The sequence below is a fragment of the Mobula birostris genome, chromosome 6, assembly GCF_030028105.1.
Source record: "Mobula birostris isolate sMobBir1 chromosome 6, sMobBir1.hap1, whole genome shotgun sequence".
Taxonomy (NCBI): domain Eukaryota; kingdom Metazoa; phylum Chordata; class Chondrichthyes; order Myliobatiformes; family Myliobatidae; genus Mobula; species Mobula birostris.
Genome location: NC_092375.1, coordinates 5,153,906 through 5,174,884, shown reverse-complemented (window position 1 = coordinate 5,174,884; position 20,979 = coordinate 5,153,906). Strand labels below are relative to the sequence as shown.

At 46.8% G+C, this 20,979-nt stretch overlaps 1 protein-coding gene across 3 annotated transcripts in view; it reads right to left on the bottom strand.

Moving 5' to 3' along the window:
* Nucleotides 1-978: 978 nt before the first annotated feature.
* The window catches only part of LOC140199718 (lipase member H-like), a 47,484-nt gene continuing 27,483 nt past the window's right edge, over nt 979-20,979 (bottom strand). Inside the window, exons 4-10 of one of the 3 annotated variants that reach the window (XM_072262195.1) lie at nt 18,145-18,246; nt 13,075-13,164; nt 10,925-11,080; nt 8,375-8,467; nt 6,036-6,147; nt 4,873-5,046; nt 979-1,374 (exon numbers count right to left, since the gene is read on the bottom strand). In XM_072262195.1, coding sequence (XP_072118296.1) covers nt 1,287-1,374; nt 4,873-5,046; nt 6,036-6,147; nt 8,375-8,467; nt 10,925-11,080; nt 13,075-13,164; nt 18,145-18,246 — 815 coding nt within the window. In that variant the 3' untranslated portion in view covers nt 979-1,286. The remainder of the gene's footprint in view (nt 1,375-4,872; nt 5,047-6,035; nt 6,148-8,374; nt 8,468-10,924; nt 11,081-13,074; nt 13,165-18,144; nt 18,247-20,979) is intronic. The other 2 variants (XM_072262196.1, XM_072262197.1) reach the window with 2 other exon arrangements.

The following is a 20,979-nucleotide window of genomic DNA, read 5'->3' as shown; positions in this document are numbered from 1 at the left end:
CATGATGATCACTGTGTGTGGCTGTGTGCAGAACCTTGTATACAATCAGGTAGTACTAAGGCTTGAGCCGTCCCCAGCTTTGTGAAGAGTGAACCCAGCCTTGCTGCCCTGCAATGTTCCTTCGTAAACAAGTTTGACCAGGAGTCCATCAGGATGTAGTTTGGGATGTCCTGCATCACTGTGACAGAAGGTCATCGTCCATCGTGTTGAATAGTTTGCATTGCTGATTTGTCAAAAACATTTGGTAAAATAGAACATCTCATCACCAGAACTCTCAAACACAGGGAAAGTGGCCTGATCGGGAATCGAACTCAGCTCGCTGGGTCACTCAAGGACTGTGAGTGAACCCAAATGCAGAAACCATGATGCTGACAGGAGTTAATGTGCAGATTCAAAAGCAAATTTGACTTTTTTGGCCAAGATGGGCAAAAAACAGGCAACCAGTCCAACTCAAAAATGCAGTAATCCAAAGGCAAATTTAGTAATCCAAGAACAAATAAGATCCAGAAACGGCAGGCAAGAAGCAGAGATTTAAACAAAAACCACACAGACTAGAAAAACACAGTGGCTCCTACCACTTACAAGCTCCCACTTCAATACTGAGCAAAGTAAGGTACATTAAGCAGGCTCTAAATACGCAGAAGTTAATTGGGAACATGTGCAGTCAGTGATCTATAACAAAAGAGTCCAATCAGACTGAAAAAGCCCTTAGGGAACCATGTCTGTCCTTGCTGGCCAACCACAGAATATAACAGAGTTCTAACATGTACCGAGACCTCAGTCGGTTGGAGGTGAGACCTTCCCATTAGACCCTTCCAGTACAGCCTCAGTCTCAATCCCAGAGATCCTGCAGATATTGAAAATCTTGAACAAAGCACACAAGATGCTGGAGGAAACATGCTGTAATGTTCTGTGTTCTGTGTTCTACGCACTACATACAACGAATGAAGACAGTGCAGCTGAATTTTGTAAAATTGCAAGTTTTATGTGTCAGATACATTCTCGGCACAACTCTCGCCAAGCATGGTCCAAGCTTGGCTACAAAAGCAGGAGAGTTGGGCATGGGGCAACCCCATCCCATAAAAAATCACAGCTACCAAAATGGCAACAGAAGCTCCAAAGATCTCATCCCTGGGAGAGGAAGAATACACCAAGACGATGGGCAACATCTGGGGAGACTGGCCCAGACAGCGGATTCCCGCAGCCTATGCTCCAGTAGGGATGATGGGCTTAAGAAGAGGAAGAAGACATTCTGAGCACACGGGTGGTGGAAAAGGAGTTTCTCCCTACATCTCCTGCACCCTGCATTCGAAAGGCTGGACCTTCACTTCCTCGTCCCGCTGAAGAGCAACATCATACCTGCACAAGGGAGGCCTGCAAATAAGAGAGATCAAGACAGCAAACCCTTTATTTGGATATTTTTGATCCTTGTTTTAATTTCTCCAACATGGAAATAGGCCCTTTGGCCCAGCTCATCCATGCTGACCAAGATGTCTCTGAGCTCGTCCCACCTGCCTGCGTTTGACTGTCTTCCCTCTGAACCTTTCCAATCCATGTATCTGTCCTAATGTCTTTTAAATGGTATTGTACCCGACTCTACTACTTCTCTGGCAGTTCCTTCCACATACCCACCTCCCCCTGTGTGAAAAACTTGTCCCCTCGGCCCCTTTTAAAGTTTTCCCTTCTCAACTTAAACCTATGCTTTCTAATCTTAGACTCACTAGCCTGGGATAACTCCATCATGGACAGTCCCAAGCCCGGTTGCAAGAGGAGGAGGATTGGGCATGGGGTTAGCAACACTTTCCCATAAAAACTCAGAGCTACGTAAACACCAGCAGGAGCTCTGAAGATCTCATTCCTGGGATAGAAAGAATGCACCAGAAGATGGGCGACACCTGGGGACAACTTGAAAGACTGAACCAGGACAGAGAACTCTGGTGAGCAGCTGCCAGCAGCCTATGCCCCAGTGAGGGGTGATAAGCTTAAGTAGGTACCCTGGGATAAGGAATATAGAATGTACACACAGGAACAAGCCCTTTGGCCCACAATATTTTGCCAATCCAATTAAATTAGTAATCAAATGGCCAACTAAACGAATCCCTTCTGCCTACACAAAATGTCCATATCCTTCTATTTTCCTCACATTCATGTGCCTTTCTGAATATCTCTTTAAAGTCTCTAATGTATCTGCCTCCACCACCACCCCAGGCACCCACCACTCTGTGTAAAATAAAACTGGGCCTTCACACCTCCTTTAAAATTACCCCCTCTCACCTCTAATACCCCCTCTGCTATCAGACTTTTCAACCCTGGGGAAAAGACACTGTCTGTCTAGTCTATCTATGCCTCTCATAATCTTATAAAACTCTATCAGATCTCCCCTCAGCCACCATCACTCCTGGGAAAACAGTCTCAACTATCCGGTCTCTTCTCATTACTGAAACTCTCTATCCCAGGAACAGCCTCATAAATCTTTTCTGCACCTTATCCAGTTTAAAGACTTCTCTCATCTGGTATCAAGACTAAAACTTAGTTTGGGTCCAAAATTTGTCTCTCTTGGACTGTCTTCAGTTCCAATGAAGAGGATGTTGAAGTCAGCTCCCCCTGTTTTAAAAACTACAGTTCAGCCCACAATGTGCTGGAGAGAGACATATAACATTTTTAAAAGGATGGATTATCAGAACCTTTTCCCGAGGGTAGAGGGTATCAAAAATCAAGAGGGTGTGGGTTTATAGTGAGAGGGAAGTAATTTAAAGGAGATCTGAAGGGATTTTATTTTCACACAGAGATAAGGTGGTATTTGAACTTGCTGCCCAGGAGGCAGTGGAATCAGATAGAGTCACTACATTTACGAGACATTTAGACAATCATATCTGAACATAGAAGGATGCAGTCCTAGATTGGGGAATGGGTCTAGTGTCCAGTACTGTGCAAAGGCCTTAGGCACATATATATAGATCAGGGGTCTAAGACTTTTGCACAGTGCTGTATTTGTCAATGTGGAGTGGGGAGCAGTTTGTAAATCTGGGGGAGCAAAGGATATTGGGATTGGCGAGGGTGGTAAGTGTGGGAGGGGTGTGGGACAGATGGCAGAGAAGGAATGCCAGGGTCAGGGGGATGGAGTGGGTGCAGACACACCCAGCCCCAAGACACCAGGCAAGGCCATTTAATTCCAAACAATTGGTTTATTGATCATTACAGAATGTCTCTCTGGTGCTTCCAGCTCCCTCCCCTCTCCCTTCCCCTTTTCCCAACCATGATCCCCCTCTCCCTGTCCCCTTCCCACTCTCAGTCCACAATAGAGACCCAGATCAGAATCAGGTTTGTCATCACTTACATACGTTGTGAAATTTGCTTTTTGTTTTGCGGCAGCAGTACAATACAACACATAAAATTAATACAGTACTGTGGAAAACCCTTAGGCAACCTAGCGCTATATATATGGGTGAAAAGGTTGGCAGGGATGAGATGGGTCAAAGGGCCTGTTTCTGTGATGTGCCTCTACGATTCCATCACAATTCAATATGTTAAACCCCTCGATACAAAATGCTGTGATACCAATAAAATGGCATCAAGATGCTAGATCAGTTGAACTAATAATTAAACACCTAACCAGATCAGTCCTTTCAACCCGCACAATGTCCATATCCCTCTGTTATCTGCATGGTCATGTGCTTATCCAAACCCCTCTCACATAGCTGCCGTCCCCACCACCCCTGGCACGTTCCAGGCACGGACCGCTCTGTGTAAAAATACTTGCCCTTCACACCTCCTTTGAAATTACCCCCTTCACCATAAATGCACACCCTCTAATACTAGATATTAGACTTGGGGTAAAAGATACTGTCTGTCTGCTCTATCTTTGCCTTTCATAATCCTGTAAACTTCTATCGGATCTCCCCTTAGTTTCTGCCACTCCAGAGAAAACAACCCGGTTATCCAACCTCTTCTTAAAGAACATGCCCTCTAACTCAGGCAGTATCCTGTTAAAGATAAAGATAATCTTTAAAAAAACTGCATGCTATCCAAAGCCTCCATATTCTTCCTACAACTGGGCAACCAGAACTAGGTGCAATACTCTGGATGTGGCCTAACCAGTTTTATAAAGCTGCAACATAACTTTGCCAACTCTTGAGCTCAATGACTTTTCTAAGAAAGGCAAGCATGCCATAAACCTTCTTCACCACCTCTTACCAAGCATGCAGCCACTTTCAAGGAGCAGTGGACTTGGACCAGAAGATCCCCCTGTACATGAAGGGTCCTGTCATTAACTGTGCACTGCGCCTTTACGTTTCATTTCTCAAAGTGCAACACCTCACAACTGGCCCACCGTATCCCTTGGCAATCTGCTACACTGTCCACAACTCCGACAGTCTTTGTTGATTAAGTTACCCCTCAGATCCCCTTTAAATTTTCCCCTCTCAACTTGAACTTGTGCCTTCTGGATTTTGGTTCATTTTCCCTGGATAAAAGACCACATACATTCACCGTATTGGTGCCCCTCACCTACCATAGAATCATGGAGAACTACAGCACAGAAACAGTTCCTTCTGCCCATCTAGTCCCTGCCATACAATTATTCTGCCTGGTTCCAATGACCTACACCTGGACCATAGCCTTCCATTCCCCTCCCATCCATGTACCTATCCTAATTTCTCTTCAATGTTGTAATCGAGCTCTTTCCCCTTTCTCATTGACCCTCTTTCCCTCTCTTCTCTCGCTCTCTGTTCCCCCGTTCGCTCTCCATCCTCCTCTGCTCTCTCCCTCTCCCTCCTTCTTGTTCTCTGGCCCCTTCTACCAGATCCTACCTGCTGCCCCAGTTCCAAGCCCCCGTTCCACCCCGAGTTGAGGAGGACCCTCGAAATGCCTGACCTGTCAGGATAACTCAGCGACCTCAGCTTGAAGCGCAGGATTCCCAGTGTCAGCTTGTGCTCCACCACGCGGGCTGAGCTGTATTTGAGTGAGATTCCAGTGATATTCTTCAGGTCTCGGTCCACACTCACAAGGAGAGTAACTTCCCTGAACTGTTCAAAGGTTTTCGCAGAGCTGCAGAAACAAAGCAGGAATCAGAAGGATTCAAGCACCATTGTTCCATCTGTGACAGGGAGGAGATCCCGTAGTCAACGATTTTAGAACATCAAAGATAGAACAGTTCAGCACAGGACATTTGGCCCGCCTTGTTGGACAAGCTAGAAGCCAGGTGGATGGGGGAGGGGAATGAAGTAAGAAGATGGGAGGTGATAGGTGAAGCCAAGTGGGTGGAGAAGGGGGATGCAGTCAGAAGCTGCGAGGTGATAGGTGGAGAAGATAAAGGGCTGGAGAGGACTTTGATTGGATAGCTGAGTGGTCCATGGGAGAAAGGGAAGGAGAAGGGGCACCAGGGGTAGGTGATAGGTAGGTGGAGCGAAGAGGTAAGAGACCAGAGTAGGGAATTGAAGAAGAGGGAAGGCAGAAGGGAAAATTACCGAAAGTTGGAGAAATTGATACTCGTGCCATCTGGTTGCAGGCTACCCAGATGAAATATGGGGTGTTGCTCCTCCAACCTGAGAGGGGCCTCATCATGGCAGAAGAGGAGACCATGGACCAACATCAGAATGGGAATGGGGTTAGGAATTGAAATGGTTGGCCACCAGGAGCTCCTACTTTTAGTGGATGGAATGAAGGTGCTCGACAAAATAAAGATGTAAATTGAGACGTCCACTGTGCTTCTTCCTATGGATGCTGCCTGGCCTGCTGCGTTCCACCAGCATTTTGTGTGTGTTGTGAATTAAAGTGTACAGTTACAGAGAAGGTACAGGCGGACAATAAGATGGAAAGCTGTGCCGAGGTCAAAAGTCCATCTTATCGTACCAGGGTCCCATCCAATAGTCTTATAACAGTGGGATAGAAGCTGTTCTTGAGCCTGGTTAATACATGAGTAAAGTAGAAAACAAAACCGGGAAGAATTGAAGCGTAGACCCTGGATGGAGTGATCAGCCAGAGATTTCTGTGGGAAACGGCTGGCTCATTTGGAAGAAGAAATGTTGCATACTCACTGATTGTCTTTGGACTTGACCTTGAGTCCATTTCCATCTTCTAGCTCAATCGTGATGTAGCCTTTTCGAGCATTTTTGTTCCAAGGGATGATGTCCAAGAGGTAATAATACACTAGGTAACACAAATATGGGGATATGGTTAAAAATGAGTCCAGTCTCCTCATTAGATTCCAATTCAGAATCAGAATCAGAATCCTTTATTATCGCCAAGTATGTGGACACATACAGGGAATTTGATGCCGGCTTCCCTGAGCTCTCACTGTACAGAATCAGAAAGCAGACAAAACAATAGTGCAAATAATTGTGAACTATATACAATGAGGTATACCTGTGTATGTACAGGTGGACTTGGTTTATAATAGACTAAAATTCAACTGTTCATAAGACTGATGGCATACGGAAAGAAACTGTTCTTGTACCTATTTGCCCTGGCATACAGTGATCTGAAGCGCCTACCAGAAGGAAGGAGTTGGAACAGGTGATGTCCAGGGTGGGATGGGTCTACAATGATGCTGCTTTCTCGCTTCCTGACTCTAGATGCATATAAGTCCTGGATCGAGGGCAGCTTCACACCAATAATCCTTTCTGCAGCCCTGACGGTCCTTTGGAGTCTATTCTTGTCTTGTTTGGTAGCTGATCCAAACCAGACAGTGATGAACAAACAGAGAACAGACTGGATCATTGCTGAATAGAATTGAATCAGCAGCTTCTGAGGCAGGTTGTACTTCCTGAGTTGACATAGGAAATACAACCTCTGCTGAGCCTTTTTGATAAGAGTGTCCGCGTTGGGTGTCCACTTCAGGTCCTGGGAGATTGTGACACCCAGAAACCTGAAGGTCTCCACAGCAGACACAATACTGTTGAGTATAGTGAGTGGGGGAAGTATTGGGGGGCTCCTCCTGAAGTCCACTGTCATCTCCACAGTCTTGAGCGTAATTAGCTCCAGATTGTTCTGACCACACCAGAGGGCCAGCCATTCCACCACAGACCCATCACCGTCTTGGATAAGGCCAATGACAGTTGAGTCGTCTGCAAACTTCAGGAGTTTAACAGATGGATCCTGTGAGGTGCAGTCATTAGTGTAAAGGGCGAAGAGCACACATCCCTGGGGGGCTCCGGTACTGATTCATACATTTGTCACATATACATCGAAACACATGGTGAAATGTGTCAATTGCATTAACAACCAACTCGACCAAGGGTGTGCTGGGGGCAGTCCTCAAGTGTCGCCACACTTTCCAGCATCGACATAGCGTGCCCACGATGCCCAGCACAGAACACAGGAGCAACTAAACAACAACAGCCAAACATTGACCCTGGATCAACCCCATGACTCGCCAATGACAACGAGTCAGGATGCCAGATGAGGACCTGAAGTCCAGGCCTCAAACCCTCAACTTGCCAATGACAGGACTGGGAACACTGGGCTGGTTTTGTGATTCGTGTACCCAGGGAGGTATGTCGCTGAGGGTGAGGGATGAGAAGCTAACGTTTCTTGTGCTGAGGCTTTTAGGCAGGAGGTAGTTTTAGGGCTGACTTTTTGGTCAAGAGGAGGTTGAGGTGAGTGAGTCTCCTCCCCCTCACCGCCACCCCATTCTAACCAATTTTTACAGGACCACCATCAATAGTGTCCTGTCCAGATGGAATGGGGATTGTAAGGCAAATGACTGCAAGTCCCTACAAAGGATTGCTGAGAGGATCATCGCGGCCTCTCTTCCACCCATCAGAGATATTCATCAGGAACACTGTGAACACATGATCAAGGATCCTTCCCATCATCCACAATCCTTCTGACCCCCTACCATTAGGTAGGAGGTACCATAGCATTAGTACAAGAACTGTTAGGATGGGAAACAACTTCTTCCCCCAGGCTATAAAGCTACTGAACTCCCTGCCACGACCCAGGTCTCATGATGTATGAAGCACAAATATCGTTATACTGTTTACTTTTTAAACCTGTGTTGCAAATACACTTTATTTATAAACTCTTCTTGGACTTCTCAGGTATCAATTTTAACCAACATTTCAATGACAAACTCTGCCATCTTCATTGATGTACCCGGCTGGAAGCCCGAGAAAAATTTATATGTCATATACACCAGAAGAGCACTAGATCCTTTCTCACCTTATTACTTGTGAATTGGCTAGTGGTAATGCAACTTTATGAGTTATATGTAGTGTGTTGTACAACCTGTCCGGAGGAATGTTATTTCATTTGGCAGTATCCGTGTGTACGGTTGAATGACATTAAACTTAAAGTGGTGTGGATGGTGAGACAGAGCAGGGGACAAAGTCCTGGGGTGGGTGGGCAGTGGTAGTTGCAGCAGATAATTACTTACTACAGTATGGTTCTTCAGAGGAAGTTTGAAAGAAAACTTTATTTGGAAACCTCATGACACTGCTGTGGTTCGTCCACTTGTCGAGATGGTAGCCTGCAGTCCAAAGCAGACAAGTTAACAGTGAGGATTAGTGAACAACAGGGCTATGATGCTACAGTCAGCAGAAAGCACAATGCAGGGCAGAGGCCCCAAACAGCCATGTGAGTAACCACTCCTGGCCAATGTAAAGAGTTTCACTGTACCAGTCTGTCCTTGACCTCAGGACATAGAGTCATAGAACACTACAGCACAGAAACAGGCCCTTCAGCCCATCTAGTCTGTGCCAACCATTAATCTTCCTAGACCCGTCAACATGCACCTGGACCACACCCCTCCCATCCATGTACCTATCCAAAATTCTCTCAAATGTTGAAATCGAACCTGCATTCACCACTTACACAGGCAGCTCAGTTCAGCTTCTCACTACACTGAGTGAAGAAATTCCCCCTCATGTTCCCCATAAACATTTCACCTTTCACCCTTAACCCATGACCTCTAGTTGTAGTCTCACCCAACCTCAATAGAAAAAGTTTGCTTGCATTTACCCTATCTATACTCCCCATAATTTTGTGTATCTCTATTGAATCTGCCCTCTATCTTCTACGTTCTAGCGAATAAAGTCCTCACCATCTCAAACTAGTGAATACTGAAGGAAGGTGCAGGGAGGGAGGGAGAAACAAGGAAAAACAATGGCAACTGTACCAGTGACACCAGCCACCTCCTTCCCTGACACTCTAAACAATTCTTCTGCACCACAACACCAGCCAGGAACATTACTGCCCCGGCCAGGTAAGCAGCCACTGTCTATAACAGCAGCAGATGTGAGAAAGTCTCTACAGAATCAACTCCTGTCAGGTGGCTGGGCTAGGCCGAGTCCTCAGGGAGTGTGCCCACAAGCTGGTTGATATCATGAACATCTTCAACACTTCGCTCGCCCAGACTGCGGTCCACATATGCTTCAAATCAGCCAACATCGTCCCTGTACCAACAAACTCTACACCTTCAGAACTAAATGGCTATCGCCCGGTGGCACCGATGCTAATCATCATGAAGTGCTTTGGTAATAACACAAGTCAGAAACGCCATTCCTAACACACTGGACACTCACCATAATTCTTACTGATAGCACCACTCTACCACTGAAGCCATAGCATCTATCATGCACCTGGACCAGACACACTGAGAAAGCAAGGACACTTATGTCGGTAAACACGAGGGATTCTGCAGATGCTGGAAATTCAAGCAACACACATCAAATTTGCTGGTGAACGCAGCAGGCCAGGCAGCATCTCTAGGAAGAGGTATAGTTGATGTTTCAGGCCGAGACACATGGTCTCGGCCTGAAACATCGACTGTACCTCTTCCTAGAGATGCTGCCTGGCCTGCTGCGTTCATCAGCAACTTTGATGTGTGTTGCTACACTTATGTCAAAATGCTCTTTCTGGATTTCAATTTGGTATTCAACACTATTGGTGAACAAACTCCTTTTCCCTGCTCTAAACACACCTCTGTGAATCAGGATGTTGGACTTCCTAACAAACAGACCTCAGATAGAGAGCACAACCACTCCTGCTCACCCCCACACCCGTCATCCTCTGCACGGGTATACTGAGCCCCCTGCTGTAGACTCTGCTCACACACAACCCCATGGCCAAACACCCAAATTATCACATTGTCCAGTTTTCCGATGACACGACAGTGGCAGCATTCATCACCAACAACGATTAGGCAGCCTACAGAGACGAGGTCGAGGCAGCTGAGGCCAAGTGCCAGGCATTTTATCTCTTCCTTCATGCCAACAAGTCAGAGGAGATGGTTATCGACTTCAGGAGAACTCACATCGCTCACACGCCTGTTTACATCTGTGGCACAGCGGCGGAAATGCAACAGTTTCAAAGTGCTAGGGGTGCACCTACGCAGTCAAGAAAGCTCACCAGTGTATCTACAACACGTAGGAGAGGGGAGGACAGGGGAAGGGAGATGAGGGGGGAGGGGAGAGGGGAGAGGGGAGGGGGGAGAGGGGAGAGGGGAGAGGGGAGAGGGGAGGGGAGGGGAGGGGAGGGGAGGGGAGAGAGGGGAGGGGAGAGGGGAGGGGAGAGGGGAGGGGAGAGGGGAGGGGGAGAGGAGGGGGAGAGGAGGGGGAGGGGGAGGGGAGAGGGGAGGGGAGAGGGGAGGGGAGAGGGGAGGGGAGAGGGGAGGGGAGAGGGGAGGGGAGAGGGGAGGGGAAGGGAGAGGAGAGGGAAAGGGAGGGAGAGGAGAGGGAAAGGGAGGGAGAGGAGAGGGAAAGGGAGAAAGAGGAGAGGAGGGAGAGGAGGAGAGGAGAGTGGAGGGGAGAGAGGGAGAGTAGAGAATAGAGGGAGGAGATATGGTGGTCAGAGAAGGGAAAAAAGAGGGAATGAGGGGGAGATGGCTAGCTTATTGGCACAGCGAATACATCCCTCAACAGGCATCTGTGTCATCAGATGTGGTGAAGTGTCTACTGACGAGAAGCCCTGGAAAGACGTTCCTTACCGAATATTGGATAGGTGCTGTCACGTTGTGTGCAACGAGCATCCAGGAATTCTGCGTACGATGCACAGGGATAGTTGATGATGTTGCACGATGAGTTCATGGAGTTTATGTATAGATAGACCGACCTCTGATGGTCACACACCATATACTTCTTTCCTGACACAGCCAAAGGATGCACAGTTAGTCCAAACCTGACTCGTGAGGCCTGTGACTCGTGGGGTGCCCCAAGGGTCAGTGTAGGAACTTCTGATATTCATTCTTTATCTGACTGTATGTGGTCAAATTAGCGAGCTTGCTGATGATAATAAATTAGCCTGTCTTGTTGATGGTGAAACAGTTTACAATGAAGAACAAAGAATCTTAATCAGATGGGCTATTTGGAGAAAGTGGGAAGTGGGTCCTTCTGGCCTTCCAAGCTACACCTCCCAACAACCCCTGACAACCCCGATTTAACCCTAACCTAATCACGGGACAATTTACAACGAGCAATTAACCTACTGTCCGGTACATCTTTGGTCTGTGGAAGGAAACCGGGGGACCCGAGACCGAGAGAAAACCCTAGCACTCCACAGGGAGGGCGTATTTTCTGACACCGTATCGTGAATGGCCGGGCACTGAGGAGTGTTGTGGAACAGAGGGACCTGGAAGTACAAGTGCAGTTCACTGAAATGGCCATGCAGGTAGGCAGGGTGGGGAAGAAGCTGTCTTCATCAGTCAGACCATGGGGTTTAGAGTAGGGGCATTATGTTGACATTATGTTGCTCGTAAGGCCTCACTTGAAATAGTGCATATGGTTCTGGTCACCCTCTAATAGAAGAGGCATTGTCAAGCAATAGACAATAGACAATAGGTGCAGGAGTAGGCCATTAGGCCCTTCAAACCAGCACCGCCATTCACTGTGATCATGGCTGATCATCCACAATCAGTACCTCATTCCTGCCTTCCTCCCCATATCCCTTGACTCCATTATCTTTAAGAGCTCTATCTAACTCTTTCTTGAAAGCATCCAGAGAATTAGCCTCCACTACCTTCTGAAGCAGAGCATTCCACAGAACCACAACCCTCTGTGTGAAAAAGTTTTTCCTCAACTCCATTCTAAATGGCCTACCCCTTATTCTTAAACTATGGCCTCTGGTTCTGGACTCACCCATCAGCGGGAACATGTTTCCTGCCTCCAGCGTGTCCAACCCCTTAATAATCTTATATGTTTCAATAAGATCCCCTCTCAGCCTTCTAAATTCCAGTGTATACAAGTCCAGTTGCTCTAATCTTTCAACATATGACGGTCCCGCCATCCCGGGAATTAACCTTGTGAACCTACGCTGCACTCCCTCAATAGCAAGAATGTCCTTCCTCAAATTTGGAGACCAAAACTGCACACAGTACTCCAGGTGTGGTCTCACCAGGGCCCTCAACAACTGCAGAAGGACCTCTTTGCTCCTAAACCCAACTCCCCTTGTTATGAAGGCCAACATGCCATTAGCTTTCTTCACTGCCTGCTGTACCTGCATGCTTACTTTCAGTGACTGATGAACAAGGACACCTAGATCTCGTTGTGCTTCCCCTTTTCCTAACTTGACACCATTCAGATAGTAATCAGCCTTCCTGTTCAATCCCCTCTCCTCTCTCCCCCATCCCCTCCTCTCTCCCCCATCCCCTCCCCTCCTCTTCCCTACCCTCCCCTCTCCGCCCCTTCCTCTCCTCTCTTCTCCTCCCCTCTGTGCTGTAGATGTACTGGTGAGGGTGCAGAAGAGATTACCAGGGATGCTGCCTGCTCTGCGATTTTAATACAGGCATACAGCGCGCTAACTGGCCTATTACACCATGTGACCAATTAACCTCTAACCTGTACATCCTTGGGATGCCGGAGGAAACCAGAGCACCCAGAGGAAACCCACGAGGTCTCGGGGAGAACAAACAGATTGGGACGGGACTTGAACCCAGGTCATTGATGCTGTAATACGCGACCATAACATCCCACTAGGACCCGAGTTCCAGGGGAAGATGGGGCCTGCTAGATCTTTGACCCCTGGACCGCAGGAGAATGAGGGGTGATGTCACAGAAATCCTACGAGGAGCGACGAGTTATCGACAAGGTTGGAATAAATACAGTAGACGGTAATAAGGATGAAGCTGAAGCCAATACGAACCGCTCAGGATGGTCGCAGGACAGCCTGGCTGGTCAGTCCCTCCATTAGCATAGTAATCTATGTGCCCCAAATAACCTCGGTAGCCAAGAGCTGCAGGCAGAAATATGTCTTAAAAGTCATTTTATAATCAATTTGCTATCAACATGGTAACGAGACAATCTTCAAATATGGAATGGAGGGACGGGGGATATACCTTCACCCACGAACCCACCCCTCCACACCCCCAACCACCTCGATTTAATAACTTCCTGTCACAGTCACCTTATGTACAGGCACTCCTGTGCCCAGCGTCACTTTTAGACAGGTACGGTACAGACTATAAATGTCACAGAACCATAGCAAAGAACAGATTGAAACAGACCCTTTGGCCCATCTAGTCTGTGCCGAACCATTTAAATTACCTCTACCCAATGACCTTCAGCCACACCATACCTCGACCATCCATTACCTATGCAATCTTCCCCTAAGCAGTGAAATCGAACATGCATGCACCACCTGGGCTGGCAGCTCAATCCCCATTCTCACCGTCTTCTGATGTATTTAGCTATCTTATGTTCATCGTGTTTTTTATTATTGTGTTCTTTATTTGATTGTTTTTTTTTACCAGCAACAGATCCGGAAGAACAATTATTTTGTTCTCCTTTACACTTGTGTACTGGAAATGACATGAAACAATCTTTGATCTTGAATCTTAATATAACATCCAGGGTCCCACAACTTTTCATAACGGACCGAAATAATTGTCAGAATGCACTCCCCACACCCATCCCCTCCCACACATCTTCTGTATGTCCATCTGTACTGGGTGAAGTCAGCAGGACTATTCCCCACCCCATCTTTATATAACCCCCAGTGTGTCCATGTGTAAATGGTGAAATCAATGGGACTATTCCCATGCCCCATCTTTATAGGATCCCCTGTGTGTCCACTTGTAAAGGGTGAAGTCAACAAGAGTAATCCCCACCCCATCTTTATATAAACTCCTGTGTGTACAGGGTGAAGTTGTCTGGAGTACCATCACTGTCTGTGTGTACAGGGTGAAGTTGTCTGGAGTACCGTCAGTGTCTGTGTGTACAGGGTGAAGTTGTCCGGAGTACCGTCAGTGTCTGTGTGTACAGGGTGAAGTTGTCTGGAGTACCGTCAGTGTCTGTGTGTACAGGGTGAAGTGTCTGGAGTACCGTCAGTGTCTGTGTGTAAACGGTGAAGTTGTCCGGAGTACCGTCAGTGTCTGTGTGTACAGGGTGAAGTTGTCTGGAGTACCGTGTACAGGGTAAAGTTGTCTGGAGTACCATCTGTGTCTCTGTGTACAGGGTGAAGTTGTCTGGAGTACCGTCAGTGTCTGTGTGTACAGGGTGAAGTTGTCTGGAGTACCGTCTGTGTCTCTGTGTACAGGGTGAAGTTGTCTGGAGTACCGTCAGTGTCTGTGTGTACAGGGTGAAGTTGTCTGGAGTACCGTCAGTGTCTGTGTGTACAGGGTGAAGTTGTCTGGAGTACCGTCAGTGTCTGTGTGTAGAGGGTGAAGTTGTCTGGAGTACCGTCAGTGTCTGTGTGTACAGGGTGAAGTTGTCTGGAGTACCGTCAGTGTCTGTGTGTACAGGGTGAAGTTGTCTGGAGCACCACAGAAACATAGAAAATAGGTGCAGGAGTAGGCCATTCGGCTCTTCGAGCCTGCACCGCCATTTATTATGATCATGGCTGATCATCCAACTCAGAACCCTGCATCAGCCTTCCCTCCATACCCTCTGATCCCCGTAGCCACAAGGGCCTTATCTAACTCCCTCTTAAATATAGCCAATGAACTGGCCTCAACTGTTTCCTGTGGCAGAGAATTCCACAGATTCACCACTCTCTGTGTGAAGAAGTTTTTCCTCATCTCGGTCCTAAAAGGCTTCCCCTTTATCCTCAAACTGTGACCCCTCGTTCTGGACTTCCCTAACATCGGGAACAATCTTTCCGCATCTAGCCTGTCCAATCCCTTTAGGATTTTATACGTTTCAATCAGATCCCCCTCAATCTTCTAAATTCCAATGAGTACAAGCCCAGTTCATTCAGTCTTTCTTCATATGAAAGTCCTGCCATCCCAGGAATCAATCTGGTGAACCTTCTTTGTACTCCCTCTATGGCAAGGATGTCTTTCCTCGGATTAGGGGACCAAAACTGCACACAATACTCCAGGTGTGGTCTCACCAAGGCCTTGTACAACTGCAGTAGCACCTCCCTGCTCCTGTACTCGAATCCTCTCGCTATAAATGCCAGCATACCATTCACCTTTTTCTCCGCCTGCTGTACCTGCATGCCCACTTTCAATGACTGGTGTATAATGACACCCAGGTCTCGTTGCACCTCCCCTTTTCCTAATCGGCCACCATTCAGATAATAATCTGTTTTCCTATTTTAGCCACCAAAGTGGATAACTTCACATTTATCCACATTAAATTGCATCTGCCATGAATTTGCCCACTCACCCAACCTATCCAAGTCACTCTGCATCCTCTTAGCATCCTCCTCACAGCTAACACTGCCACCCAGCTTCGTGTCATCGGCAAACTTGGAGATGCTGCATTTAATTCCCTCATCCAAGTCATTAATATATATTGTAAACAACTGTGGTCCCAGCACTGAGCCTTGCGGTACCCCACTAGTCACTGTCTGCCATTCTGAAAAGGTCCTGTTTATTCCCACTCTTTGCTTCCTGTCTGCTAACCAATTCTCTATCCACATCAATACCTTACCCCCAATACTGTGTGCTTTAAGTTTGCACACTAATCTCCTGTGTGGGACCTTGTCAAAAGCCTTTTGAAAATCCAAATATACCACATCCACTGGTTCTCCCCTATCCACTCTACTAGTTACATCCTCAAAAAATTCTATGAGATTCATCAGACATGATTTTCCTTTCACAAATCCGTGCTGACTTTGTCCGATGATTTCACCGCTTTCCAAATGTGCTGTTATCACATCTTTGATAACTGACTCCAGCAGTTTCCCTGCCACCGACGTTAGGCTAACTGGTCTATAATTCCCCGGTTTCCCTCTCCCTCCTTTTTTAAAAAGTGGAGTTACATTAGCCACCCTCCAATCCTCAGGATCTAATGAGCTTTGAAAAATTATCACTAATGCATCCACTATTTCTTGGGCTACTTCCTTAAGCACTTTGGGATGCAGACCATCTGGCCCTGGGGATTTATCTGCATTTAATGCCTTCAATTTACCCAACACCACTTCCCTACTAACATGTATTTCGCTCAGTTCCTCCATCTCACTGGACCCTTTGTCCCCTACTATTTCGGGAAGATTATTTATGTCCTCCTTAGTGAAGACAGAACCAAAGTAATTATTCAATTGGTCTGCCATGTCCTTGCTCCCCATAATCAATTCACCTGTTTCTGTCTGTAGGGGGCCTACATTTGTCTTTACCAGTCTTTTCCTTTTTACATACCTATAAGAGCTTTTACAGTCAGTTTTTATGTTCCCTGCCAGTTTTCTCTCATAATCTTTTTTCCCCTTCCTAATTAAGCCCTTTGCCCTCCTCTGCTGAACTCTGAATTTCTCCCAGTCCTCAGGTAAGCCACTTTTTCTGGCTAATTTGTATGCTTCTTCTTTGGAATTGATACTATCCCTAATTTCTCTTGTCAGCCACGGGTGCACTACCTTCCTTGATTTATTCTTTTGCCAAACTGGGATGAACAATTGTTGCAGTTCATCCATGCAATCTTTAAATGCTTGCCATTGCATATCCACTGTCAATCCTTTAAGTGTCATTTGCCAGTCTATCTTAGCTAATTCATGTCTCATACCTTCAAAGTTACCCCTCTTTAAATTCAGAACCTTTGTTTCTGAATTAACTATGTCACTCTCCATCTTAATGAAGAATTCCACCATATTATGGTCACTCTTACCCAAGGGGCCTCTCACGACAAGATTGCTAATTAACCCTTCCTCATTGCTCAATACCCAGTCCAGAGTAGCCTGCTCTCTAGACGGTTCCTCGACATGTTGGTTCAAAAAACCATCCCGCATACATTCCAAGAAATCCTCTTCCTCAGCACCTTTACCAATTTGGTTCACCTAGTCTACACGTAGATTGAAGTCACCCATTATAACTGCTGTTCCTTTATTGCACACATTTCTAATTTCCTGTTTAATACCATCTCCGACCTCACTACTACTGTTAGGTGGCCTGTACACAACTCCCACCAGTATTTTCTGCCCCTTAGTGTTACGCAGCTCTACCCATATCGATTCCACATCTTCCCGGCTTATGTCGTTCCTTTCTATTGCGTTAATCTCATCTTTAACCAGCAACGCCACCCCACCTCCTTTTCTTTCATGTCTATCCCTCCTGAATATTGAATATCCCTGAACGTTGAGCTCCCATCCTTGGTCACCCTGGAGCCATGTCTCTGTGATCCCAACTATATCATAATCATTAATAACAATCTGCACTTTCAATTCATCCACCTCGTTACAAATGCTCCTTGCATTGACACACAAAGCCTTCAGGCGCTCTTTTACAACTCTCTTAGCCCTTATACAATTACCGTCAGTGTCTGTGTGTACAGGGTGAAGTTGTCCGGAGTACCGTCAGTGTCTGTGTGCACAGGGTGAAGTTGTCCGGAGTACCGTCAGTGTCTGTGTGCACAGGGTGAAGTTGTCCGGAGTACCGTCAGTGTCTGTGTGCACAGGGTGAAGTTGTCCGGAGTACCGTCAGTGTCTGTGTGCACAGGGTGAAGTTGTCCGGAGTACCGTCAGTGTCTGTGTGCACAGGGTGAAGTTGTCCGGAGTACCGTCAGTGTCTGTGTGCACAGGGTGAAGTTGTCCGGAGTACCGTCAGTGTCTGTGTGCACAGGGTGAAGTTGTCCGGAGTACCGTCAGTGTCTGTGTGCACAGGGTGAAGTTGTCCGGAGTACCGTCAGTGTCTGTGTGTACAGGGTGAAGTTGTCTGGAGTACCGTCAGTGTCTGTGTACAGGGTGAAGTTGTCTGGAGTACCGTCAGTGTCTGTGTGTAGAGGGTGAAGTTGTCTGGAGTACCGTCAGTGTCTGTGTACAGGGTGAAGTTGTCTGGAGTACCGTCAATATCTGTGTGTAGGACTTCGACCAACAGAGCATCCTTTGGATCCAGCCTGTCATCCTCTTTCTGCGCTCTGAACAGAGGCCCAGCTGGGTCAAGACCTGTCAACAAAAACAGGAAGCTGGCAAACAAATTCCACAACATGTTAATGTCAAATAATTATGAATGTATGCATATGCCAAATAGACTCAGTCTATGCCTCAAATAATATTATTATTTCTAACAAATCTCCCTTCAGCCTCCACTGCTCTGGAGAAAGCAGTGTCCAGCCTCTTCTCATAACACATGGGAGCAGAATTAGGCCATTCAGCCCATTGAATTTGCACCACCAATCCATCATGGCTGATCCCAGATCCCACTCAACCCCATACATCTCCCTTCTCGCTATATCCTCTGGTGCTCTGACTAATCAGGAAGCTGTCTACCTCTGCCTTAAATACACCCACGGACTTGGCCTCCACCACAGTCTGTGGCAGAGCATTCCACTGATTCACTACTTCAGGCTAATAATATCCCTCCTAACCTCTGTTCTAGAAGGTCGCACCTCAATTTTGAGGCTGTGCACCCTAATTCTGGCTGCCCCCACCAGAGGAAACATCCTCTCCACAATCACCTTGTCTGGTGCTTTCAACATTCGGTAGACTCCTTTGAGATCCCCCTGCGTTCTTCTAGGTTCCAGTGAGTACAGGCCCAAAGCTGCCAAACGTTCTTCGTATATTAACCCCTTCATTCCCAGAATCGTATTTATGAACCTCCTCTGGACGCTCTCCATTGACAACACATCTTTTCTGAGATATGGGGCCAGCGTTGCATTTGCCTTCCTTACCGCAAACTCGACCTGTAAATTAATTTTCTGGGAGCCTTGCATGAGGACTCCCAAGTTCCTCTGCACTCTTGATGTTTGAACCTTCTCCCCATTCAGATAATAGTCTCTGCTATTGTTCCTTTTACCAAAATGCATTATCGTACATTTCCCAACACTGAATTCCATCTGCCACTTTTTTGTCCATTCTTCCAATTTGTTCAAGTTCTGCAGCAATCGCATTGCTTCCTCAGCACTACCTACCCCTCCATCTATCATTGTATCATCCACAAACTTTGCCACAAGGCCATCAATTCCATTATCTAAATTGTTGACAAACAATGTGAAAAGCAGCGGTCCCAATACTGACCCCTGAGGAACACCACTAGTCACTGGCAGCAAGCTAGAATAGGCCCCCTTTATTCTCACTCGCTGCCTCCTGCCTGTCAGCCATTCCTCTATCCATGCCAGTATCTTTCCTGTAACGCCATAGGATTTTATCTTGTTAAGCAGCCTCATGTGTGGTCTTTCAGTCCTCTGGGACCATGCCAGGATCAAGCGATTCTTGAAAGATCATGACTAATTCATCCGTTATCTCTTCAGCAACCTCTCTCGGGACTCTGGGATGTAGTCCATCTGGTCTAGTCATAGTCATACTTTATTGATCCCGGGAGAAATTGGTTTTCGTTACAGTTCCTCCATAAATAATAAATAGTAATAGAACCATAAATAGTTAAATAGTAATATGTAAATTATGCCAGTAAATTATGAAATAAGTCCAGGACCAGCCTATTTGCTCAGGATGTCTGACCTTCCAAGGGAGGAGTTGTAAAGTTTGATGACCACAGGCAGGAATGACTTCCTATGACGCTCTGTGCTGCATCTCGGTGGAATGAGTCTCTGGCTGAATGTACTCCTGTGCCCAACCAGTACATTATGTGGTGGATGGGAGACATTGACCAAGATGGCATGCAACTTGGACAGCATCCTCTTTTCAAACACCACCGTCAGAGAGTCCAGTTCCATCCCCACAACATCACTGGCCTCACGAATGAGTTTGTTGATTCTGTTGGTGTCTGCCACCCTCAGCCTGCTGCCCCAGCGCACAACAGCAAACATGATCGCACTGGCCACCACAGACTCGTAGAACATCCTCAGCATCGTCCGGCAGATGTTAAAGGACCTCAGTCTCCTCAGGAAATAGAGACGGCTCTGGCCCGTCTTGTAGACAGCCTCAGTGTTCTTTGACCAGTCCAGTTTATTGTCAATTCGTATCCCCAGGTATTTGTAAATTATGGTCATGACTTATTCACCTTCAGACCTTTGAGTTTGACTCGCACTTATTCCTTCGTAATAGCAATGGCACTTACTCCTGCTCTGTGACATTCACAGACCTCTGGCACACTATTAGTGTCTTCTATAATGAAGACAGATGCAAAGTACCTGTTAAGTTTATTCACCATTTCTATGTCCCCCATTACTACCTCATCAGCATCAATATCAACCCTCACCTCCCTTCTACTGCTTTTTAACTGAAAAACTTTTAGTATCCTGCTTTATACTATTGGCTAGTTTGCCCTCATATTTTATCTTTTCCCTTCTCATAAGAAGTTGCCTTTTGTTGGATTTCAAAAGCTTCTCATCATCCAACTTCCCACTCACTTTTGCTATTTTTATGCCCTTATAGCATACCTTGCAGTAAGATGGCGGTGTGCCTGGCTGCAGCGGTTTCTACGGGGCCAACCAAAGGTGTTACTGTCCTTTACAAACATATTTTATGATCACAAGACCCTGGTGGACATTAAGAACTTAATGTACTGCCTGTTGCTCATTGGTGGAGAAACTGAGAGAGCTGGACGGTGCAAACCGTGCTGCTGCCTGCGTCAGGGGGGATCCGGAGGAGTCGGTCGCAGAGGACATGTGCAGTCCAACAGCGAGTGATGGTCCTTGTCGCTCTTCTTGTGATCGCAAGACCCTGTTAGACATTGTTAGTGTGGAATACGATTCAGTGAGTTATTAGCGGACAACAGGG